General features: G+C 38.2%; 1 protein-coding gene across 7 annotated transcripts in view; it reads right to left on the bottom strand.

Annotated features, from left to right (window-relative positions):
- Nucleotides 1-12232: 12232 nt before the first annotated feature.
- The window catches only part of MKLN1 (muskelin 1), a 381880-nt gene continuing 370793 nt past the window's right edge, over nt 12233-23319 (bottom strand). For 5 of the 7 annotated variants that reach the window (XM_055590941.1, XM_055590940.1, XM_055590944.1 and 2 more), the window contains 2 exons: nt 19034-19088; nt 12233-12588 (listed from right to left, as the gene is read on the bottom strand). In XM_055590941.1, the coding sequence (XP_055446916.1) occupies nt 12467-12588; nt 19034-19088 (177 nt within the window). In that variant the 3' untranslated portion in view covers nt 12233-12466. Of the gene's footprint in view, nt 12589-16942; nt 18718-19033; nt 19089-23319 lie in introns of those variants that run through there. The other 2 variants (XM_055590942.1, XM_055590943.1) reach the window with 2 other exon arrangements.

Genomic DNA, 23319 nt, shown 5'->3' with positions numbered 1-23319 from the left:
CTTGCGCACATGGCTCATCACTGAAGACACAGTGGGGCGACCTCTGCTTAGCTGTGCCTGCTTAACTACACAGGCCCAGAGCAAAAGGACAGAAGCAAGAGAAAGGACAAAGGGGATTCTGGAGGTGATGCCAAGTTCTCCAGATAATCTCAGGCTGCTTTAGGGAGGAGAACCCAAAGTGCCCCATTTTCCCTCACAACACATTTATCAATGTTTTACCCTCTTCCTTCTCTTCATTTGCCTCAGAAAAAATTGTGACTCACCCACCACCAAAGATCCCAAGGGGGCTGCTGAATCCTGATAGGTATGAAACAGTTTTAAGGACAAGGCAAACATTAATAAAAATACAAAAAAATTTAAAGGATTCTGTTCTGCCAATAAAAGGATCAGTTTACTTGTCAGAAGCCTGTGCCTGTCCCTTACCCAGAGATATGCGAGCATGCCCAGTAATGTCAGACTCTCAGATCCCATGCAGCACAGGCTCCTCTGTCCCTGGGATTCTCCAGGCAAGGATACTGGAGTGGGTTGCCATTTCCTCCTCCAGGGGATCTTCTGACTCAGGGATCAAACCCACCTCCTCCTATATTTCCTGTGTTAGCAGGTGGATTCTTTACCCAGAGATGTAGTGAAGATGAAGGAGGTTCAGGAAAGGAATTGCTCAAAGATGATTCTGATTCTGTCTCTTGGGGTGGTAATTATCTACTGACATGTTTCTTCACTGCAAGAAGAAAACTTTATCATTCCTAATCTGCTGCAGGGAAACAGGTGAATCTGGTCCATGCTCATACTTGGCTAAACGGCAGTCTCTTCTGTTTGCCTGGCATCTGACAGTCTACACATCTTATTTAGGAGTTGCCACCATTCTACCAATAGGGAAACTGGGGACAGAAACTGAGGATTCTCTCAACATCACACAGCTAGTTAAATGTACCAGTAGCCCTCCAATCTACATCTTTTCCCTCCCAAGTCCTACATTCTCTCAACACCATATTGATGCTTGTGTTCCAATAACAACAAAGTATGTTTCCAGAATGCAATTATAATAGGATTTTCCTTTTACATGGGAGTTCCGAAAGGCAGTTAACATCCTTAAGGGTGCCAGAGTTGGGCCAGGGGTATTTTGAGGTTAACTTCAAGAGTGTGCCAAGAATACAGAAAGGAGGAGTACCAAGGACTCAGGAAGGCCTCTGGCCATGCTCAAGGTACACTGTTCTAAGAGAATGACTCATCGTTTATCATGGTCACAAAGACCTATGACTCCATTCTCTTCCTGAAGAGGTCATTCACCCTGCTCCCTGCCCTGCCAACCACGAGGCACTCTCAGTGGTCATTTTTAATTTGTTATGCCTCTTAGTCACTCGTAAGTCCCCATTTTACAAGCTCCCTCCCAAACCACATATTTACTTTGAATCCTAAGGGTGAAAAAATTAAAGAATAGGACTAGCCACTATAATTACATAGGTGGTACTGAGATAGCTAGTATTTTTCAATGGCCTTGGCATCTTATAGATTAAAGTCACTGGGACCCTAGCAAACAGGGTCTTCTACCAGCATTTACTTAAAAGGGAAGGTGAGGCAAAGGAGTTGAGACTGTGCCTAGTGCTACACAAAAGTCACTGGCGGATCTAGATATGAGCCTAGGATTCCTGACTCCTGCCCTGGACCACCCATCCTTACAGCCTGAGTTCAGAGGGCAGGTAGACAACATGTGCTACAGACATTATACCAAATGTCCTAACCTCCCACTTGAAGTTTTGCCAAACATCAGACTAGCCTGGCAGTGGACAGACCAACAGTAGGAAAGCTACTTCTACTATAGCTTTTCTTCCTCTCTTCCTTGTAATACGAATGTTTCTGGACAGTATATAACTTGACGGCCTTCATCCACACTTGATATGGGAGCAGCTACGTCTCAACTGCGTTAAACACGAAGCCTTCTCTGCTGACTGCTCCCCTCCCACCAGATGACAAATACCTCAAGGGAGAGGAGGTGGTGACCCACATTTCCATCCTTTTAATTCTCTACAGGATTAACCCAGGAAAGGCCAATTCCTTACTTTATCACCACACACTGTTTTCCTGTTTTGAAAACAGAGAAATGTTACTCATGGGCCATGCTCAAAGCACACTCTAGTAAAATGGATTATTTTTGATTTGTAAAGTGAGAGAACATAATCCCTATTTTGAATAAAATCAGTGGACAACTAACACCAGAATACAGGATCACACACAAAGCCAAGAAAAATGTAAACCAGACCAGGAGATAGAAAGGGCCAAGAGGAAAGCTCATACAACTCAGCCCAAACAATCCGTTATCTTTGTTGAGCATATTTCTGAGTTTATTTTTTTCAAGAATCAGCCCTTAAAATTTCTTCCCCTTCTTTGGAGACAGGGATCCAGAATTCTACCAGCCTTCAGATTCTCTTTATTATCTTTTCTACAATTAATTTTCAGTTCAGTTTTTTTTCCTTCTAGTTCCTAACTTGTACAAGCATGCCCCCACTTAAAGAAAACCTGGGAAACCCAAGTCCAGATTTACAAAACGGATAAAGTAGGACTGGTCATTAACAGTAGACGAAGAAAACACCATTTTATGAAGTCACTTACCAGTGCTCTTTAGGAAACTTCCCCTAGAAACTCAGTAAGATCCACCAGAGTGTCATTTCAACACTGCCTCAAAGAAAACAAGGTCTTTCTACAGTGTATATAATTTGCCTGAATAAAACTCACCTGTTTGAGGGAAAATATTAACTTTGTAAAAGTATTTACAAAGTATGTAGGTATTTCAAAAGTTGACTTCAAAAGAAGTTTTACCAAACACAAGAAACATCTTGTAGTGTCCATATATAACTTTTTATTAAGAAAATGAACAAAATACATTCTTTCTCCATATGTACATTACATACAACATAATTCTACAACTGCGACTGTTCAGCAGATCACCTATTTATTCACAAAGCAGTGTTAACACATTCACCAAACCTGGGATCAGAACATTACTCATACTAAGAAAGAAAACAAAACCCTAAAAAGTCCATACTGATAGGGCAAAAGTGAGATAAAACAGAGGATCATGAGCGGGGTGAGGAAGATTACAGAGCACACTCAACAGAGCCCAGCAATGTAGAACACTAATGATGTCAGAGGATACCTGATGCCCCCAAAACGGTTCTGTTTAAACATTCTAGCTGGCCCATGCCAGGGGTTCCAGACCTATCTCATGATTCCACTACAGGATCCGTGTTGCTATAGAAGAGGAGAGTAAAGGAAGGGGTGGGACCCTGAAAGGTTGTGGTTTCTTCCTTCATACATTAAGAAAAGGACTCTCATGAAATACAAAGCTCCTAAATCTTAGCTGATAACCAGAGAAATACATTTTTGGAGAGACAGTTGCTAAGCATGGTAAGGGAAATCTTGTGTCAAGGACTCCTTATTTATATACTTATGCTCATCTCTTTTCTTTTGCTTTGCTCTTCTCTGCTTTTCCTTTGGCCTTTGAAAAGTACCTTATCCTTCTTAGGTGTGAGTTTAATTATGATTATATTAAAATAAAGTCCATCTAAATAGAAAGCTCTTTGTTATGAATATGCTCCAAATGTCTATAACGGTACATAAAGGGTTTTAAAATTCAAATTAATCTTAGAGATACAATTTCAAATGACCTGAACAAGGCAGCTCCTTATATAGCTTTTGGGTAGTATCTTCTATCTATAGTTTAGGCTTAAAAATTACATTTCAACAATTATTTTCAGATGGTTTATCTAAAAAGGATAATGTTTTAAAGGAAAAATGCTTGTGGACAATGGAATGGCTGTGTCAAGATTTTTTATTTTTTTCCTGGTCTTTACCATGTAGGGTAACAGAAGTAAAGTAAAATGAGTGAGTCTCAACAGTTAAATAAGAGTGGCTTTCCTTCTTCACACTCTGTAATTTCCTAAATTTCTATGATAAACATAATAATAATACAAAACCAATCAATGTTATTATTTAAAAGTCCCATTAGAGATGTTTAACACTCATGAACTGGCTGCTCTAACACCATGTTTCCAGTCTGGGAGATGTGCTAACAGAGAGCAGGAACTATCCACAGCGTCAATAAGCAGATCCAGAAAGACAGATTCTACTGGCTGTGGATGAGCTGCACCTTTCTGCTCAACCTAATCTGCAGTCCAACTTTGGTTCTGAGGATCTATCTCTATCTAAATGGATCTTAATTTCTGGCCAAGAGATACTTCTAATTTGTAAGAGTTGACAAAAAAAAACCTCTAACGTCTTTCCCAAGCTGCATTCATAACCCCCCCCAACCCCCCATCTTTTCCATTGAAAAGGTGGAATATTGTTTGTTGCCAAGACCAACACAAGAAAAGGAGGCCCTAAGTTTTCCTATACTCTTCTGAGGCTGCAGACTCAGCTGTGGGAAGAAATCTCATTAAAAACAAAAACCTATTTCCATAAAAGAATCTGCTCACAAAAAAATGTCTCTTTACAGTTTCTAAACTGAGCTATATGGAAAATTAATACTATATTATTTAATTTGTTCACTTCAAAAGATATTTTATGACAAGTCAGAAGAGCAAGCTGGCTTAAAGAATAACACAATCACAGTGTATCTTGGTTAGGCTAAATGTAATGCTTAAGAAAGTGAGTCCACTTTTATTTCTCTAAATGTGTGGTTTACAATTCAGGGAAAAATTCTTTTAAAACTGGTTACCAAAATCATTTTTCTGGGAAAGGAAAAAAAAAAATCTCAAAAAGGAGACTACACACATGACTGTTAAAAACATAGCTTCTCCACAGAAGATTGCTCACATTTAAACTTTTGGACTTCGATATCCTACTATCAAATTTGGGGTTTATAGCTAATGTGTATGTGTAAATCGTATCCGACTCTGCGAGCCCATGGACTATACAGGCCATGGAATTCTCCAGGCCAGAACACTGTGGAGTGGGTAGCCTATCCCTTCTTTAGGGGATCTTCCAGATCCAGGAATCAAAACAGGGTCTCCAGAAAAGCCAAGTGAATTTAAGCTGAGCCTTTATAAAGGTGCAAGTATCCTAAGACTTTTAAAGTACACAATTTAAAAAATGTTCAGTTCAGTTCAGTCGCTCAGTCGTGTCCGACTCTTTGTGACCCCATGAATCGCAGCACACCAGGCCTCCCTGTCCATCACCAACTCCTGGAGTTCACTCAGACTCATGTCCATCATTCTGTCCTGTTTCCCCGCCTTTTACCTTATGAAGGTAAACACAGCCAACTACAAGGCAACATGCTGAAACAGTCACTTGCCAAAATCTGATGGCATAGGATCCTCTCCTTTGCTGCAAAATGAATTTATAGAGCTCTGCCAGTTACAGTGGAATTAAACTCATTCTAGATACTTTCTCTAATGCAGTCACTTCACAGATGGGAAGGAAACCTAAAGAACAAACCAAAATTGTTAAGTACTCCTAATGCCAAGCCCAGAACTCATTTACTTCCTGGCAAAGTCAAATAAACAGAGACTTTCTAGAGTATGTTTAATTTATTTATTTTAAAACACGGAAACTAAACTGATATCAGTTCAATTCTGTATGGGTTAGAAGTTAAGCATGAAATGATAATTTTCTTCCTAAAGGGCTAGAAAATGAATGCCAACCACATGACACTAGCTGAACTGTAACAAAGGTTTTCTTGAGATTTGTTAACAAAAGGAGAGAAATTAAGCTCAAAATTGGCTACTTGAGCAACTCCTTAATCATGCACAAAGGCCTGTTCAGTACATCACACAGTGTTTTTCCTTTCTGCCAATTAATTTTGCATTCATTAAGCACTGAATGAAAGTGAAGAATGACGATCTTTTCAGGTTGGTATTCGCGTGGCAGACAGCTCAGATACCCAAACTAACTGCTGTGAATGCTAGCATCCCAGATGGTACACAGCTGTGTGCAGCAAGAGCTTAAACTTGATAAAAAAACAAGTTCCCTGGGAGCCCCCAAAATTTGTGTGTTAAAATGTTTTATTGCTGGTTTTTCCTCTGGATCCTTATCAAGGAACTGGCTGTACATAAGAAACTGCTCACCTACTTTAAGATCTAGAGCCCATTATAACTGGATTTTCTGTTTCAAGATCTGTATCAGCTATTTGGGAGAGTGAGAAAAGCAACTAACCAAGAAATGCTGCTTTCTAAAGACTGTTCAGAATAACTGAGCTTTGATCCCTTTTGACAGGCTTCTTCTCAGCACTGCAATAGATTAATTTATGGTTAGAAATGAAGAACTTTCTTTCTCATTTAGATCTGTGGACCTTCAAATCCATGGGCAAAAAGCTCCTAGTTTTCCTTCTCTAACAAACCTTCAAATCTCCTATATAGATCTGTTCCTGAAGTTCAATACTTCCAAGTGAAAATGCCAAACAGTCAAAACAGGACATTACATATAATTGTTTAATAGTTCATCAAAACTGTTTCAACAGCAGATAAAAAGAAAAAGAAGACAAATTAGTTCATAATTTCAAGTGATACAACTGGTCTATTTCCTTACTTAACATTTCCCCCTTTATTGTTGCTAACCCTGTGGCTGTCAGGTAATATCCACGTAACACTGTTTACAATAAAGCTAGGCAGTGTTTGACGACACGATAGTACGTATTTGGAAGTCTTACTTCCAAAGAATGGCTACTGTGGAAGATAAACTAGAATTACCCTTTGATTTTCAGGTTTTTACGTTCTGAATTGAACTGGAGTTCAAGATCTGTAACTTCAGAGTTCTAAGAGGAAAAAATATACAGATTCCCACAAAGGCATCTCCGTGTTCTACGAGAAAATCTGGTTTACTATCATTTCTAATGACTCCTTAGGTTAAGGGCTGTAAATCTACTGTCAGAGAATTTACATGATTTATCACTGGCAATGACTGGGTAGGATTTAGCTATTTAAAATTTGAGCTAAATTCACATTCTTTGTTGTTGTTGTTATTCTTTTGGGCCATGTGGTATGGCTTATGGAATCTTAGTTCCTCGACTAGGGATCAAACCCAGGGCCTTGGCAATGTAAATGTGGTGTCCTAACCACTGGACCACCAGGGAATTCACTAAATTTACATACTTAAGGGGAAGAGACATTTATAAGACTGTACTACACATTTAAAAATTTATTTATTTTTTTGGTCACACCAAGAGGCATGTGGGATCTTAGTTCCCTGACCAAGGATTGAATCTGCACCCTCTGCATTGGAAGCATGGAAGCTTAAACATTAGACCACCAGAGAAGTCCCTGTACTATTTTAAGAAAAAAAAAAAAAAAAAAAACACAGAATGAATACCAATCATTTCATGGCAATTAAAGCTATTCCTGATATTCAATTATCTCAGAAATTGAAAGTCAATTCTTAACACAAAATTCAACTTTAGCAGAAAATCAATGCTACTCAGGGGAGGTAAGAATAGGGAACTGAAAGTTACTCAGTGTCTGACTCTGCGACCCCATGGACTATACCATGGAATTCTCCAGGCCAGAATACTGGAGTGGGTAGCCTTTCCCTTCTCCAAAGGATCTTCCCAACCCAGGGATCGAACCCAGGTCTCCAGCATTGCAGGTGGATTCTTTGCCAGCTGAGCCACAAGGGAGGCCCAAGAACTCTGGAGTGGGTAGCCTATCCCTTCTCCAGGGGATCTTCCCGATCCAGGAATCGAACTGGGGCCTCCTGCATTGCAGGCAGATTCTTTACCAGTTGAGCTACCAGGGAGGCTCTAAGAATAGGGGGAAAGAGGCAAAGAAATACAAAGACAACAGGCAAATGAAAATTCTGGTGATGTGCTAAATTCCATGAGCTCTGCTATGAAACGTGCACCTCACCTATAGTATAACTATACTTCTTAGTGCCAGGCAAAGCAACACTGGCTCTTCATTTAAAGAATGCTATAAGCTATAAGCCATATTACTATCCCCCAAATGAAAATGATTCAAGCACTTTTATAGCAGTGTCTGAACATTATAAATTCTTTAATAACATATGATTTTAAATTTCACTAATCTATTGTCATTATCAAGGATAAAAGAGCATGTTTGCTTCAGAATGATTTTGAAAACCCAGGAAGTCTAGGGCTAAAAAAGCCCCGAATAAAGTTATAATTGCTAAGAAAAATAATGGAAGCACAATTCATAGTATTTGGGGGATAGGAAGAAATCAAGGTTTAAAAATTATGTATAAATAAAATCTCTTAAGACAGCTTTTTTTTTTTTTAAATAAAAAGAGCATTTGGTGAAGAAATCAATAACTGTAGTTATGAGTCCTCCCTGTCAAAACAAACAGTGCTGACTGACATCATCAGCTGATCTAGCTGGCTCCTAATTATTTCAACAAACATCAAAATTTCCACCTTCAACTGAATTACCTCCAGATTAGAAGTTTGGAGCACCCATATCATTTCAGCATTAATACAAACCACAGGGAGATGTAGGTCATAGTCAAAAATCACAAAAGAATAATGCTATTTGACTAATAAGGAATACAAAAAATTTGAGTGAAAGTACCTAATCTACAACTACTGTTATATACAGACTCTCTATGATTACTCCTCTAAGAACTATAAACTTTTTCTAAGAAGCCTGTGTATCTTAGATTAAGGACTATCTTAAGAATTTAAAACTTAATTAAAGTTCAGGCTAGAATTTCTGAAAAAGTTTGAAACTGCACGTGCTAAGTCGCTTCAATTGTGTCCGACTCTTTGCAATCCTATGGATTGTAGCCCTCCAGGCTCCTCTGTCCATGGGATTCTCCAGGCAAGAATACTGGAGTGGGTTGCCATTTCCTTCTCCAGGTGATCTTCCGAACCCAGGGACTGAACCTGCATCTCTTGTGTCTCCTGCATTGCAGGCAGATTCTTCACCACCGAGTGACCGGGGTATGTACATGTATTTTTTGAGAGGGGGAAAAAAAAAGATTACAAAGGGTATATTTTTTAATAGCTTGATGATGTTTAAAGTACACATTGTATGATCCTCTCCCATAGAAATCATTTCAAACCATAATTCTCAAGTGCTTTGTAACACCCAACCAGCTAAAGAGGTAGCATGACATTCAGCTAGGAAATAATCAAATGACCCACGGTTACCTAATGAATTTCATCTTGTGTTAAGAATAATTATAGGGTAACTCCTTACATGACACTGAGTTTAATTCAGAAAACAAAATCAGAACTACACTGCTTTATAAGTGCTTTTGAGCCATTAAGTATCATTCACAATCTAGCATTGTGTCTCAAACTAGTTTCTGTTTATAAATTAAATTTTAAAACTGTTTTATTATCTGAAACTCTGTTAATGTATCTCTAAATAGCACTTTTAAGGCAGATGTGAAGAGATCCACTAGAAAGATAAGTTGGCAAATCATTTATGTTCAAGACATATTTCACTGATTAATGTAGTTTTATAATCTTAAAACACTGAGCTCTAAACACAACATGCTTTTCTGTGATAAATCAGTGTATTAACTTTCTAATGTTTTCTATCAGTTTTAAAGAAAACCAGGTCTAGAAGACAATCTTGCTAAAGGTTAATACTGTCAGCTTTAGCACAGAGCGAGGCACCCAAGTCTCAATTCCTTTGCTTCACAGGAGGCCAATACATGTGAATTATTCAGGTTAGCCACATGAGGTCTCTGTCATTCCACAAGATCCAAGTGCATTTTGGAAGTATCTTACAAATCAGATAATTAATTTATCACGAGGTACAAGCACTGAAAATAGTGTTAGAGCCTAGTCTATTTCTAGTTTAAATTATTTCTAGTTTATTATTCTGGAATAATATATTCCAGTGGAAAAAGGAGAAATGGGGATGAGGTTGAAGTTAGCGGTAATGAAACTGAGCAAACTGTACTCCACTAATGAACGCATCTAGCACCAGGGTGTCTCAATGGGGGCTCACTAAGCTAGGATAAAAGGATTTTTAAGTAGTAAAGCATAGATATTTGGCTACTTGAACAATGTATATAAATACCAAAGTAAATTCTATAATATACTACTAGAATACTTGGAAATACATGTAGCTTTTCACTAAATATATAAACAAGTTACACATCAGGGTTCGGATGTCCAAAGTGAGCCGAGCGTCAATCCTGGTGGGTATAATGAAGCCCTACATTCTCTGGCAATCATTACCAGCACTGCCCCAGGGTACAAATTCTGATTTACCTAGTCAATAACTTCCTAAATACAGTCTATGTCACTTAAGCAACACTAAATGGTTTGCTATGACTCAATCCTATTTTAACACGTTAGTGAAAAATATATATAGAAGTGAAAAAAAGAGAAAAGGTTTCACTTAAAGTGAGGAAAGATGAAATTAGAACAAGAATATTTAGAAAACAATCAGTAGAAAGTCAGTTAGGGAAAAAAATAAAAGCAAACAAAATCACTGAGTCCAAGAACTAAGTTTCCTCCAAATACAGAATCTAAAGAACTACAGGAAAAAAATGGCCAGAAAAAAGCAGGGGGCGGGGAGGGGAGGGAACCACCATAATAAAGTAACTATCCTCCAATTAAAATAAATAAATAAAAATAAATGGTGGAGGGGAGCAGAATTTCATTTGGTTACTGTCTTTAAAAGTGCCAGAAATCACAGTGAGTAAAACTAGAGCTTTTAAATTTAGAAACGCTTTCCAAGTTCTTTCCTATCAACTCACTGATTTGTACTTGATTCCTCAAAAAGACTTCACTAGATTATAATATGAACAATTATGTTTTATGTTCTTGACTGTCACTTAGGGAAATCTTTTAAGGAACTGTATAAGTAGTAAGTAGATTCTACTTGCTCACCTGTAAAGTCAAAGGGTTATTCTGCAGCTACATAGTTAGGTACTTCCTGAATTATGTACTGTATCTTTCATAAATCTAATTGTTTTATAAATCACTACTGATTGCTTTGGAATGCCTGAAAAGCTAAGGACTCCAAGATTCAAGGCTAGGAGTAGGAGAGATATATTTCTATCCGTCTCCAAAAGATGAGAAACCATGCAATAATGACTAACTGAAGAGGGATCTCAAAGTCTCATTCTTATACATGAGACTTTTCAAAAGTGCAAATCAATTTCTTCTTTCTTTGGTGAGGCCTAACCTTGCTACTCGGGACATACTAAATTCTCTGAAGGCATTCACTTGAAGAGCCATTGGACTGGTAGACATTTATTATACTCAGTCTGCTTTAAGTGTGGTGGGTGTGGGTTGCATACAGCATACTTCTTGGCCAGGTTTAAGTTTCCTATGCCGCATTCCACAGCACCTCATGGAATACAAGCCTCCAATCTTCACAACAAAAGGAACTGTGGAACTGCCTTTCTTCTAAATAAAAAAATATTTGCACCATTATTTTTCTTTTTCTCTATTGAAAAAAGCCTGGTCTATGTGTTATATGAAATGCCTGTCAGTTGTAGTCCACTGGACTACAAACCATTATTCTTTAAAATATCAGTATATAGAAGCAGATGTAGGGAGCTAATGTGTATGGAAATAACGCAGCCCTGGAACCCATTCTCCCAAATGGAAACACTATAAAGAGACAGCATTTGTAGGAAGAAACTGACAGCATACAGGACGAAATTGAAGCCCTGGCCCTGAATAGCTCTGCCAGGGGAAGGAGTTGTTTTCTTCCAGAACAGTATCCATGAATGTATCAGTCACAACCAGAATCCTCCTGCTGGTAATTTTGAGAATGGCTCTTAAAGGTTCTGAAGTATATTCTCTCCTCGGTTTAAGGTTTCTGTGACTCAAAGTTTTGTAATAATCACTACAAAATATATCATTATAGGAATACTATATACCAATCTTAGATAAGTACGTGGATCAATCTCAGGTTTTGCCTTTTAGTTCTATGACAAGGAGCCCTCTGTCTCTCCTACTGTTTAATGTAATACAAGACTCTAGTCAACAAAGACACATATATCACTTAAACATACAGCAACTGCCCTACAGAACTATATACTGTTAAGAATGAAGTAAAGAGGTAACAGATGATATAAATCACTTACAAGCAGTTGGGTGATATAAGGTAAAGTGAAATGGGAAGAAAAGAAAAAGAAAGAAAGGGCAAAACAAGCCAACAACAAAATCCCAATCCTTGTAGCACTGAGTCCGTGAACAGGGCTTATTTGTCCCAATTTTAGAAAAATGAAATAAAGATCAGAAAAGGGTATACTGCCTGATTATTTTTTTCTTTTATACTCATGAATTCTTAAAAGTTAAAGTAAGAAAAAATATATATTTAATGGAAAGTATATACCAATTTCACTTTATTAGCCTAATTTAGGAATGGGATGAGGACGACGGGGTCAAGGTCAGGTGTGAAAAGAGGGTTAAAACTTGTGACAGCAAAGATCCCTTCAAAACTCTGGTGCAGTCCTCAGTCACTGTAGCCTAACTGTCAGTCAACAGAGCTGAAATCCAGAATACCAAAAGCAGACTCCTGTGCTCCAGTTCTGTCCAGAGACTCTTCAGTCACAGTGTGATGAGGTCCACCAGGTTGCCTTTAGGAGGAGTCATGCTGTCAGGAAAGAAATTTACTAAGGTGTCAAAGAGCTGAGTTCTTTGAGCATAGGTGTGATCCACGTCCGAAAAGCCTGGTGAAAGAGAGATAACAAAGAAACTCATCCACTGTGTTTAACGCTCTACACGTAACAGTAAAGCTAGTTGACAAAAGCAGCAATGTATAATGGAAAAATCAAAACCAAATCAGGCTTTGAAACTAGACAGCGATGGGCTTTGATTCCAGTTCTGTGACACAGCAATGGTATGATCTTACGTAAAGTAAGCAGCCTTTCTACAACTGTTTCCTCAGCTACAAATCTGTGATAATCCTGTTTATGTCATAACCTTTACAGTACAGATTAAATGCAATTATCTGAATACCACCCAGCAGAATGATTAGTATTTTAGTAACTAATATTGATTTCTCTTCCTTTCTTTGTAAGCATTTTCCTCTTCTGGTCCACTGAGGAATTTTCATCTCTTTTCTTTTTTTTTTTTTAATTTTATTTTTAAACTTTACATAATTGTATTAGTTTTGCCAAATATCAAAATGAATCCGCCACAGGTATATATGTGTTCCCCATCCTGAACCCTCCTCCCTCCCCATACCATCCCTCTGGGTCGTCCCAGTGCACCAGCCCCAAGCATCCAGTATCGTGCATCGAACCTGGACTGGCAACTCGTTTCATACATATTTTACATGTTTCAATGCCATTCTCCCAAATCTTCCCACCCTCTCCCTCTCCCACAGAGTCCATAAGACTGATCTATACATCAGTGTCTCTTTTGCTGTCTCGTACACAGGGTTATTGTCACCATCTTTCTAAATTCCATATATATGCGTTAGTATACTGTATTGGTGTTTTTCTTTCTGGCTTACTTCACTCTGTATAATAGGCTCCAGTTTCATCCACCTCATTAGAACTGATTCAAATGTATTCTTTTTAATGGCTGAGTAATACTCCATTGTGTATATGTACCACAGCTTTCTTATCCATTCATCTGCTGATGGACATCTAGGTTGCTTCCATGTCCTGGCTATTATAATCAGTGCTGCGATGAACATTGGGGTACACGTGTCTCTTTCCCTTCTGGTTTCCTCAGTGTGTATGCCCAGCAGTGGGATTGCTGGATCATAAGGCAGTTCTATTTCCAGTTTTTTAAGGAATCTCCACACTGTTCTCCATAGTGGCTGGACTAGTTTGCGTTCCCACCAACAGTGTAAGAGGGTTCCCTTTTCTCCACACCCTCTCCAGCATTTATTACTTGTAGACTTTTGGATCGCAGCCATTCTGACTGGTGTGAAATGGTACCTCATAGTGGTTTTGATTTGCATTTCTCTGATAATGAGTGATGTTGAGCATCTTTTCATGTGTTTGTTAGCCATCTGTATGTCTTCTTTGGAGAAATGTCTATTTAGTTCTTTGGCCCATTTTTTGATTGGGTCATTTATTTTTCTGGAGTTGAGCTGTAGGAGTTGCTTGTATATTCTCAAGATTAGTTGTTTGTCACTTGCTTCATTTGCTATTATCTTCTCCCATTCTGCATCTCTTTTCTTTTTAATGTTTTTGGCCACTAAAATTGTTTTGATAATAAAAATCTAATAAAAATTAAAGGGGTCTTTAGAAAGCAGTGGGCTTCCCTTGTAGCTCAGTCAGTAAAGAATCTGCCTGCAGTGCGGGAGACCTGGGTCTGTTCCCTGGGTCGGGAAGATCCCCTGGAGAAGGAAATGGCAACCCACTCCAGCATTCTTGCCTGGAAAATCCCACGGACAGAGGAGCCTGGTGGGCTGCAGTCCATGGGGTCACAAAGAGTTGGGCATGACTGTGCGACTGACACTTACACTTCCTTAGAATCAGTATGAAATCATTATGCCACTGAGAGCTGGAAGAAGTCTCAAAGAACTGAGTGAAAATTCAGATAGTCCAGAAGAATGTCCTTCCAGAGGATGGAAGCAACATTTTTAATTTTTTTAAATTTATTTTTAATTGGAGGGTTATTGCTTTACAATGTTGTGTTGGTTTCTGCTGTACAACAACAAGCATCAGCTGGAACTATACGTATATCTCCTCCCTCTTGTGCCTCCTGACCCCACCCCCGTCCCAGCCTCTAGGTCAGCACAGAGCACTGAGCTGGGCTCCCTGTGCCGTACAGCAGCTTCCCACTGTTGCACACGCTGCACTGCATGTATGTCAATGCTGTCCTCTCAATTTATCCCACCCTCTCGTGGCATGTCCACAGGTCTGCTCTCTAAATCTACGTCTCTATTCTTGCACTGCAAATAGGTTTATCAGTACTATTTTTCAAGATTCCATATATGTGTATTAATATACGATAATTGTTTTTCTCTTTCTGACTTACTCCATTACTTTTTGAGTACCTCCTTGCTTTCTGGCACAGTAGGATCTCCAAGCTTATCTTTACACAGCTTTGGAATCTATCATTTTCCCTAACAGCTCTAATTTCTTTTAGTGGCAAATGATATTTACAAACCAAGATCAGTGGTGCTGTTTCTAGGACTTATATATATGTACACATATAATACACATATCTCTTTTAAAAAGAATAAAATTATTAGTCCATGCTTTTACTGCTAATATTTTTTAAGGAACCTCATAGGATTCTTCCTCTCTTTATTTCACTCCATATTTATATCTCCTTTCTCCTACTAGGGAAACCATCTCTCTCAGCAATATCATCATATGTATTCATTTGCTCAACCTAAAACACACACAAAAGAAGTTCCAGAATTACTATACCCAAATCAGTACCAGCAAAATTCAAGATTTCCTTGCTTTTGCTATCTTTAGAATATACTTCACTGAGAGTATACAGTTTAAGCTGTACTTAAAAGACTTAATTCTTTTTTCCCCTATTGTCTGATTATGTCACAAATTTGATAAACATGTTTGTTTCTGTTCACGTTCAACTTCAGGGCATTTACCACCTTTGTTTTATTTGTAAAAATGTTGTATAAAAAAATGTTGTGGTATATTGTATTTTTAAGAGAGGACATTGATTCTGTGGTAGTAATTATAATATCATTTCCATGAGATCAAATTATGTAGGAGGGAAGGAAATAAACACTGAGTCTCCTACTACCTGCTGGGTTCTTCATGTATGACCACATTTCACTGTCACAAAAATCATATGAAGCAGTTACCATAAACTCCAATTTCAGATGAGACACTTGAGAGAGATTCAGTCATTCAGTAACGTATCACAGTTGGAGAGGAAAGAGAATGGAGTGTGAATCCATGTGTCTAACTCTAAAGCTCATTTATTTATTTTTATCAAGTATTTGAGTACTTATTAAATAGAAAACCTATCTTTTATTTTTATTCACCATTTACCAATAAGGAACGTGAAATTTACACTATCATTAGATGAATGGTTAAATTATGGTAGATCCCTATTATGGGACATTGTGTATCACTTACAAATACAATAAATCTAGTATAGTTTCACATAAGCATCTCCAAGCCACACTGTTAAATTTTAAAGAGTTATGTGGAGAATACACATTTTTATATTACATAATAAATAGAACCAGAACACATAAAACCAAACATCTGTATGTGTGTGTGTACACGTATACAGTTGATCCTCATTATTCACAGATTTCATATTTGTGCATTTGTCTACCTGCTAAATTTGTAATCCCTAAATCGGTATTGTGCCACTTTTGTGGTCAATCACAGACAGTGATTGGCACCAAGTGGCAAAAAAATCTCAGCTGCCACATGTAAATATACATTCTCAACTGAGGTCAAACTAGTTAGTGCTCTGCCCACTTGTTTCAGCTCTCAGACTATAAACAACTGCTCTTCTCACCATCTACTTGGTGTCATGTTCTTCGCATTTTGTGTTTTCTGTTGGTGACTTCACTGCTTAAAATGGCCCCCAAGTGAGGTGCTGAAGTGATGGCTAGTGTTCCTAAGTGCAAGAAGGCTGTGATGTGCTTTATGAAGAAAATACACGTTAGATAAGCTTTGCTCAGGGTGAGATACAGTGCTACTGGCATGAGTTCAATGTTAATGAATCAACAATATAAATATGTAATAAGGTATGTTCCTGCTGTAACAAAACAACATTATAAATTAATTAGTTGAAAAAATTCTGTGACAAGAGGCTTACAGGACCCTAACTCTGGTATTTTCCATAGGAGCAATGGGTCAGTATTAAACAAATTCAGGGTTACAGGTAACTGTATAGAATATTATTGTGAATTGTGGGAATCAACTCTATCTGTATGCCTGTGTGTAAAGATCTGCCAAATGCAAGCGGTCACACTTGAAGGAAGGAGACAGAGATTGAGGGAAGTTGTTCAAAGACAACCTGAATATTAAAAAAAAAAACAACAAAAACCCTTTAAAATGTGTGGGGCACCAGGAAACTCAGCAACAGCAACATTACTACATAAATGGTAGTGACAGGACAAAAAGGCTGTATTGATTTTAACTTTCATGTTCTTTATTAAAACATACCTTGCTGAAAATATGCTTTTAAAATTAGCTAAAAGTCAGAAGTCAAGCTTCAAAGTGTCCACAGCCATAGCCACAGCAGCCTAAGCTAAAGAACCTCGAAGGTTATTTTTCTCTGATGTCAGTCATTTTTCAAAACTAAGACAATGCCAGCAGTTTGTAAACCATTTTCCATCTTTCTAAATTTTTAAATTACAAATAACATTAGCAAATAATTTTTAATTCTGAGAGGTTAAGATAAACTGGATGAATTCTGAAGAAGTCAGAAATTTTAGTTGAGCCAATTTTGGGGGAAAACATAATTTAGAAAATGAAATAGTTATTTACACATGAAAAGTGTACACATCCATACATTAAAAAAAATAACCCACTAGATTTAAATTCTAAGTGGAGTGAAGGTAAATCAATCAGAAAATGAACGAGAAGAACTAGGAACTCTAAATAGGCCTGAAACCTTATGAAAAAGACTTTTCAAAACAAATGTCAAATTTCTCCTTATGAAAATTGGCATATAGCCTGAATTTACTCCTTATTCAAATTCACCAATGTTACAAAGCTTACGTTTATAAGGCAGGTAACAGAAGTGGTACTCTAAATAGAACACTTACTAAGCATTTCATTTTGCTGTTTTCAAGAATACTTAATTCTCTCAACAACCTGAGGTCACTACTCTGCTTACCTCCATTTTACACATGAAGAAATTAATGATGAATGATTAGAAAGGTGACTTGTTCAAAGTCACTTTTAAAATTAGCAAGTGGCAAAGCTGATATCTAAACCTAGATTCTGACCCTTAACCACTATACTACACTCTTCCCTCTTAACTACTACACTGCTTCCCTTCAGACAAGGTAGGAAACAAAACTCCACAGAAAATTTCCCTTTTTGTATTTATTTCTGTTGTGTCTGTACTGATCTCAGTGTATCTACATAAGGTCTGTTTAGAATCCAAGTAAGACAAACTGTTCCTGACAAAATATATTAGCTGACAGTGAATAGAGCAAAGAAAAGAGTTAAGCTAAAGGTAAAATATTTGCTGACAACAGTTTAATATATTTAAATGACTGCCAAGAAATTCTTGTTCTAAAGGCTAAATATAAGTCAGCTAGAGACATTTTAGTGCTATCCACCATTAAAATAAAAATAATGGCTCTGGACTGCGGTATCCATACATAACAAGGCACACATTCACTCAAACTGAATATCTATGTGCCAGGCTCCCAGTTTTCTATCACTAAATCCATTTCAAAAGATAAAATTCAAAAGGGCATGAATTTTCTAAAATAATGCCTATAACTAGACTCTACCTCAGGGTTGAGATTCCTAACAACCTGAATACACTTAAAAAAAATTTTTTTAACTAGTTTGTTTATTTATGGCTGCGCTGGGTCTTCGTTGCTGTGCGTGTGTGGGTCTTCTCTAGTTGGGCGAGCCAGGGCTACTCTTCACTGCAGTGCGCAGGCTTCTGCTTGCGGTAGCTTTGCGTTGCAGAGCGAGGGTTCGAGAGTGCAGGCCCAGTAGTTGTGGTGCGTGGGCTTAGCTGCCCCGCAGCATGTGGAATCTTCCTGGACCAGGGATCGAATCCATGTCCCTTGCATTGCAAGGCAGATTCTTAACCACTGGACCGCCAGGGAATTCCTTCTTAAAAAGCCTTTCAGTGTGTGGAATGGTGGTAAACAATTATGTAAATTTTTAGAAGAACCTTCTGAAGTTATGTTTCATAGCGGTCCTCTCACCCTGTGGTGGAATGTTAACTCATGGTAAGTATATCAGTAATACAGTCTGCATTCCAAAACAATGGTACACAAATTATTTGACCAGGCTTCTGTGCCGTCTATCTGCATAATAACCCAGCGACTGGTATAACAGGAACTGCAAGCTGACCCATGAACTGGAACTGATGCCAGTTATCAAGAATTTTTTGCATGTTACCTTGAGACCTCTTTCATTTGTTTGGATGACATCTCATCTAATGTTTCATTTTGAAGAAATCAAAATCAAACCTCCCCAATGCTAGGGCATATGGCCAGGTAAAGTACACTGCAATACTTACCTAAAGCTGTGAAATCTGAACCAGATTTAAATAGAGCTGAAGCTAGGAGCTGAAACTGTGGGGAAAAAAAGAAAGCCAATTAGCTTAGCTAGGTAGCGCAGTGCCAGTCACTCAGTCGTGTCCAACTCTCTGCGACCCCATGGACTGTAGCCTGCCAGGCTCCTCCAATCCATGGGTTTTCCTAGGCAAGGATACTGCAGTAAGTTGCCATTTCCTTCTCCAAGCTAGGTAAGCACACTGGAGAAAAAAAATTCCTATAATTTCAACCATTTATTAGTTACTGGATGTCTGTCCATATGTATTGCTTAGGTCTATTTACCAAACAGAAAGACTGAAGGCAGGAGAAGGGGACAACAGAGGATGCAATTGTTGGATGGCATCACCGACTCAATGGACATGAGCTTGAGTAAGCTCTGAGAGTTGTTGATGGACAGGGAAGCCCGGCATGCTACAGTCCATGGGGTTACAAAGAGTCGGACACGACTGAGCGACTGAACTGAACCAAACTGATTCACCACCAAATAGTGGAAAGAAGAACATCGTATTTAGATTAAAGAACATGCTAATTTTTTTACTTGACTCTCTTATCATTTTTCAAAATACTAGACTAAGTCCTGGAATTATTTTATTTTAAAAATATATTAAAGTATGTACTTGTTAAGGAACAATTTAGTCCCTAGTACTGTGTTCAGTCGTGTCTGATTCTGTTGGAATCCCCTGGACTGTAGCCCACCAGGCTCCTAAGGAACAAGAGGTCAACTGAAATAAAAAATTACTGCTACTGTGTGATCCAACAATTTCACTCCCGAGTACACATATCCAAAGAAAATGAAAACATTAATTTGAAAAGATACATACACTCTGATGTTTCATAGAACCATTATTTACTATGGTATGGAAGCAACCTAACTGTCCATCAACAGATGCATGGATAAAAATGTGGTATGTATACACACATCCACACCCACAACCCCCTACACACTGGAATACTACTCAGCAATAAAAAAGAACAAAATTCTGCCATTTGCAACAACATGGATGGATCTGGAAGGTGTTATATGCTAAGTGAAATAAGTCAGACAGAGAACAATAAATACTGGATGTCAACATTTACATACAGAAACTAAAAAATAAATGAATGAATAAAACAAAAGAGAAACAGACTCACAAGCAGAACAAAATAGTGATTACCAATGGGAACATAGAAAGGGTAGGGGCAAAACAAGGGTAAGATTAAGAGGTACAAACTACTATATATAAAAAACTAGACACAAAGATATATTAAACAGTACAGGGAATATAGCCAGTATCTTACAATAAATTTAAATGGAGCATAATCTGTAAAAATACTGAATCACTATGTTATACATCTGAAACTAATATAATATTATAAATCAACTATACTTTGATTACGGAGAAAGCAATGGCACCCCACTCCAGTACTTTGGCCTAGAAAATCCCATGGACGGAGGAGCCTGGTAGGCTGCAGTCCATGGGGTCGCTAGAGTCGGACACGACTGAGTGACTTCACTTTCACTTTTCACTTTCATGCATTGGAGAAGGAAATGGCAACCCACTCCAGTGTTCTTGCCTGGAGAATCCCAGGGACGGGAAGCCTGGTGGGCTGCCGTCTATGGGGTCGCACAGAGTCAGACATGACTGAAGCAACTGAGCAGCAGCAGCAGCATACTTTGATTAAAAGAAAAAGAAAATTACTTATTTGGGAATCTATCATAGAGAGATTGATGCCCAAAATACAGTTACTGAACTTTAGGGATGGCTTATACATAATATAAATTACAACTTAGACTGGTATTCCATGGTATGTATAATTTTAGTGTTATATAATTATATAATTTTAAAAGCTCAAAGTGAAAAAATGTTGTAAGTGTTGATTAGATTCTCAGATTAGTCAGTCAGTTTAAAATCAGACAATGTAGCTGAATGACGACAAAATAAAATAAGACAAAACTATTGCATCGGGGTACTTTAACAAATTGGTAAAGAAAAATTTAGGCTTCCCTGGTGTCTCAGATGGTAAAGAATCCGCCTGCAGTGCAGGAGACTTGGGTTTGATGCCTGGGTTGGGAAGATCCCTTGGAGGAGGGCATGGCAACCCACTCCAGTATTCTTGCCTGGAGAATCCCTATGGGCAGAGGAGCCCGGTGGACTACAATCCATGGGGTTACAGAGTCAGACATGACAGCGACTAAGCACATGAGAGAAAAATTTAGGAGAACTATTTATATTTATCTTGAATGAGGATCCTGGAAAACAGGTCAGGTAAAGGTCAAATAAACAGAATCTCAACAGAGTTACTTGACACTTTGCAAAGCTTGAGCCACTGATGCCACTGATTCTTCAGGATGAATTTCACACACTTGTAGCCTTTAAAATTTCAGTATCAGTCACCTGATTAATCATCCTTTGAATGTAAGAAACTGGACAAATAATCCAGAAGCAACTAAGCAAGAGTTACAGGGGGAGTTCAGTTCAGTTCAGTTGCTCAGTTGTGTCCAACTCTTCGAGACCCCATGAATTGCAGCACACCAGGCCTCCCTGTCCATCACCAACTCCCAGAGTTCACTCAGACTCACGTCCATCGAGTCAGTGATGCCATCCAGCCATTTCATCCTCTGTCGTTCCCTTCCCCTCCTGCCCCCAATCCCTCCCAGCATCAGAGTCTTTTCCAATGAGTCAACTCTTCGCATAAGGTGGCCAAAGTACTGGAGTTTCAGCTTCAGCATCATTCCCTCCAAAGAAATCCCAGGGCTGATCTCCTTCAGAATGGACTGATTGGATCTCCTTGCAGTCCAAGGGACTCTCAAGAGTATTCTCCAACACCACAGTTCAAAAGCATCAATTCTTCGGCGCTCAGCCTTCTTCACAGTCTAACTCGCACATCCATACATGACCACAGGAAAAACCATAGCCTTGACTAGACGGACCTTTGTTGGCAAAGTAATGTCTCTGCTTTTGAATATGCTATCTAGATTGGTCATAACTTTCCTTCCAAGGAGTAAGAGTCTTGTAATTTCATGGCTGCAGTCACCATCTGCAGTGATTTTGGAGCCCCAAAAAATAAAGTCTGACGCTGTTTTCACTGTTTCCCCATAAAGGGGTATAAAAGGACGAGTTAAAAATATATGAAACTTCTTCATATATTTTGGGTGTCAGTACTCTGTCAGACATACCTACTACAAATATTATCTGGTCTGTGCCTTGTCTATTTTTTTTTTACTGCACCATTTAGCTTCTGGGATCTGAGTTCCCTCAGCCAGGGATTGAACCCAGGCGCTCTACCGTGAAAGTGGGAAGTCCCAACCACTGGACCACCAGGGAATTCCCTTCTCTCTCCCTCTCTTTAAAAAAAATTTTTGATAATATCTTTTAATGAGTAGAAACTTTAATTGTGTTGAAGTTCAATTTGTCAAGTTTTCTCTTTATGATTAGTGCCTTCCTTTTATGTCATATCCAAGAAAGCTTTGCTTATCCCAAGGTGGTGAAGATAATCTGTTTTCTTCTTAAGGATGGACTATTTTGGGTTTTATATTTAGATCCATAATCCATCTTAATTTTTGTGTTAAGAGTGAAACAGGGGTTGAGATATCCATCTATTTAGCATCATTTGTTAAAAAGACTTTCTTTTCCCTATTGAACTTGGTGTTTGGTTTAAAAAAAAAAAAATCAACTGACTGCATATGTATGAGTCTATTTCTGAATTCTATTCTGTTCTTTTGATCTATTTCTCTATCCTTAAGACAATACCATACCCCCGTGATTACTATGGCTCTATACAGAGCCCTGAAATCAGGTAGTAAGTATGAGACCTCCAACCTTTTTTTTCAAGATTCTTTTAGCTAGTCCAGAGTCTTCACATTTCCACTGAATTTTAGAATAAGCTGGGATACTGACAGAAACTGCAGTAACCAATTTGGGGAGAATGGACATCTCAACACTTTTACAGTCTTTCAAACCATGTGATTTATTTCTCCATTTATTCAGGTGTTGTTTAATTTCTTTTAATAACTTACTTCTGTATATTTGATTATGATATTAATATAAAAATTTAAAATTTTTCATTTTCTTTTTTTTTTTAAAGCAAGGAAAATGACTTTATTTAGAAAGCCATCTGACCAAGAAGATGGCAGGTTAGCACCTCAAAATACTCATCTTATCAGGGTCTGGATGCCAGGTTCTTTTTTATAGATAAGAGAGAAAAAAGCAATGAGGAACTAAAGTGAAAAGGCAGAATAGAGAGAGAGTAAATATTTCATTTTCTAAGT

The sequence above is a fragment of the Bubalus kerabau genome, chromosome 8 (genome assembly GCF_029407905.1).
Source record: "Bubalus kerabau isolate K-KA32 ecotype Philippines breed swamp buffalo chromosome 8, PCC_UOA_SB_1v2, whole genome shotgun sequence".
NCBI classification, from domain to species: Eukaryota; Metazoa; Chordata; class Mammalia; order Artiodactyla; family Bovidae; genus Bubalus; species Bubalus kerabau.
The sequence above is the reverse complement of the archived record's forward strand: the minus strand, read 5'-3'. Positions and strand labels throughout refer to the sequence as shown.